This window comes from Suncus etruscus, chromosome 12 (assembly GCF_024139225.1).
Source record: "Suncus etruscus isolate mSunEtr1 chromosome 12, mSunEtr1.pri.cur, whole genome shotgun sequence".
Lineage (NCBI taxonomy): Eukaryota > Metazoa > Chordata > Mammalia > Eulipotyphla > Soricidae > Suncus > Suncus etruscus.
The window spans coordinates 54,581,679-54,584,535 of NC_064859.1; the positions used below are offsets into that span (position 1 = coordinate 54,581,679).

The 2,857-nt window shown below is 37.5% G+C and overlaps 1 gene segment (V, D, J or C); it reads right to left on the minus strand.

The window, feature by feature from the left end:
- Positions 1–905: 905 nt before the first annotated feature.
- On the minus strand, positions 906–1,635 carry LOC126024212 (immunoglobulin kappa variable 2-30-like). The segment is given in 2 exon segments: positions 906–1,237; positions 1,587–1,635. Coding segments are annotated over 2 exon segments (381 nt in total).
- Between the last annotated feature and the right edge of the window lie 1,222 nt (positions 1,636–2,857).

Sequence of the window (2,857 nt, forward strand, 5' to 3'; positions counted from 1 at the left end):
CACTTTATGTACTTAGTAAAGTACTATTTAAGCAAAAAATGTCCTTTAGCATAACACCATCATTTGTGACTTTACACAAGTTTGAGAACTCAAAATGTAAACATATTTGTTAAGTATTTCATTCATACTCTTACTGACAAAACCTTATGGAGGTAGATTTCTCAACTACATTAATGTAAAGATTTTAAGAGCAATAATAATTATGTTTCAAGAAATTAAGATATATAATTAAATATAGTATATTACATATGTCATATACCTCTGATGTAATATATTATGCAGGTTTAAAAAATCCAGAGGCTTAGAATTAAACACTGCTGATCATGTGTTTCTGAATCAATGTGCATGAATTTTCACCAAAAGAGTGTTTCTAATCATAGAACCACACTTAAAAAGCAAAGTAAATAGTCAAAAATAGTAATGTAAATATATATATATATATACTATGTTTCTATCACATATTATATTGTTGTAAAAGTTAAAAGGTTGTGAACGTTTGAAATTAAGCATCTACACTGTACAAGTTAGTTCCTCTAAAATTAGAATCTAAATTACAAATTCCATTAGGCTAACTTAGTCTCATCTGCCAATAGCTGGATTAGTTAGATTCCAATGATAAAGGAAGATAAGGCACGGAGGATAATGAGCAACATCCTGGTCCCAAAACAGAAGGCCCCCATTCTTCTGCTGCTCTGCAATGCCAGGGCTGCACCTCTGACCTACCATACTTGTTGGGGTGTCTGAAGTACTGCAGGGACCCTCATGGTCCAGAGCTCACAGCTGCAACTACTCCCCTGAGATCTCCAATGTCTTCCTCTTCAAAGATTCAAGAGAATCTGCTGTCTGCTAATCAGTCAAAAAGCATATGTGAGCATCTGGCCCAGGCCAGGCAGAGAGGTTTGTGTTTAGGGCTGTATCACTGTGTGAGGATACTTTGTACCTTGACCACAGTAGTAAACTCCAACATCCTCAGGATCCACACTACTTATTTGAAGAGTGAAATCAGTCACTGAACCACTGGCACTGAATCTATCTGGGACTCCAGAATCCCGATTGGAAATTAAATAGAACAGGCGCCTTGGGGGCTGGCCTGGCTTCTGATGGAACCAGTTCAGATAGGTGTTTCCATTACTGTGCAACAGACTCTCACTAGACCTGCAGGAGATGGAGGCTGGCTTTCCGGGAGCGATGGAAAGGGATAGTGGACTCTGGGTCATCACAATATCACTTCTGGCTCCTGGAAAAACTGAGATTTAAATTTGTAAGTTTACATTCAATCACAGGTCATTTTTAGTGCTTCCTGTCTGTAATTTCTTTTAGTTAAATTAGTGTCTCAGCAGTAAAGAGGACGGATTAGATAAAAAAATTAGATTAGATTAGATCAGATAAAAAATGCCTCTGAATTTTATATGTGGCAGCCTCATTTCCTCATGTTTCTCATTTACTGTCCTGACCATAAAATGCTCCCTCAAAAAGAGAAAGGCACACAGATTTGACATACAATCAGAAACAGAAGGATACCAGAGGATCACCAGTATGCCCCCTCCTGAGCCCATCCTCCTTTCTTTGTTCCCTGATAACCTTACCTGGGATCCAGAACATCAGCAGACCCAGAAGCTGAGCAGGGAACCTCATCTTGAGGGTTGAACTGAGAAGCCCTGGTACATGAAAGCAAGATGACAGCTGAGCTTTTGTCAGACTCTCAAACATAGATCCTCCCTAGGGGAGAACATGCAAATGCATGTGGGTACATGGGTGTGAATAGTCCTCCAGCAGGGGGGTCCCTTCTATTATGGGCAAAGTGGCGAACCTATCTTCTATTTATGAAAACATGAGCAAGGCTGGATGGTAGCAATTAAGTGGGAACATCGTTCAACCTTCCTGTGGATAATGCAATTTTGTGTCACTGGCTCTCTTATATTTCTGTATATTTCTGATTTATCACATGCTTTTGCCATGTAAAGATATTTCCAGGTCAAATTCAGGCATGCAACTGACATGTAAAAGGAATGTAAAAGGGATGATGTCTCTCCCACAGCTTCTCTATGAAACAGCTCCCCGTTCTATGTGACTTTCAAAGTTGAGGATGAACATGGGAGAATCAAGATTTCTCTGTATCTGGTATCAATAGATTAAGAGCGTCACATTACCACAATCAAGGGCTATGAATTGTTTTTATGTAGGCCCAATGACCCCAATTCATGATGACATGATGTGCAAAGAGCTTGACAGAGACCAAAATAAAATACCCATATTACTGAGATTCTGAAAACTTTGTTTAAGTTGCATGAAAGAGTACATTTTTGTATATTTTTCAGTGAATATAAAATTCATGGCAGCTAATTGCTACAAACTTGTGATTTTGTCATATATTATAATCAACTACAGAGTTCCTAAAATTTTTTTGGTTAGTAGCTGTATAAATTCTAGAAGAAACAACAAAGATTTCTCCATAAAACTCTTCATAAATGTAATAATAGGGGCTGTAGTGGTGGCACAAGCAGTAGGGTGTTTGCTTGCACAGACTGTGGTTCGATTCCTGGCATCCCATATAGTCACTCAATCCAGGAATGATTTCTGACTGCATAGCTAGGAGAAACCCCTGTGTGTCAGCAGGTGTGGCCAAAAAAAAAAACACCATAGTAATAATCTTAGACTTATATTGTTCACATTAATATAGTACATATCAGATACATACCGGTAATATCATACACAGAATATGTAGTCATTTCATGTGTATGTAGTTTAAATAATTGCATATTATATAAAATTAGATTATGATAGTTATATCATTGTATAAAATATTATATTCCATTTTTATTCCACTTAGCACAAATATTTATGACATATGTCCACC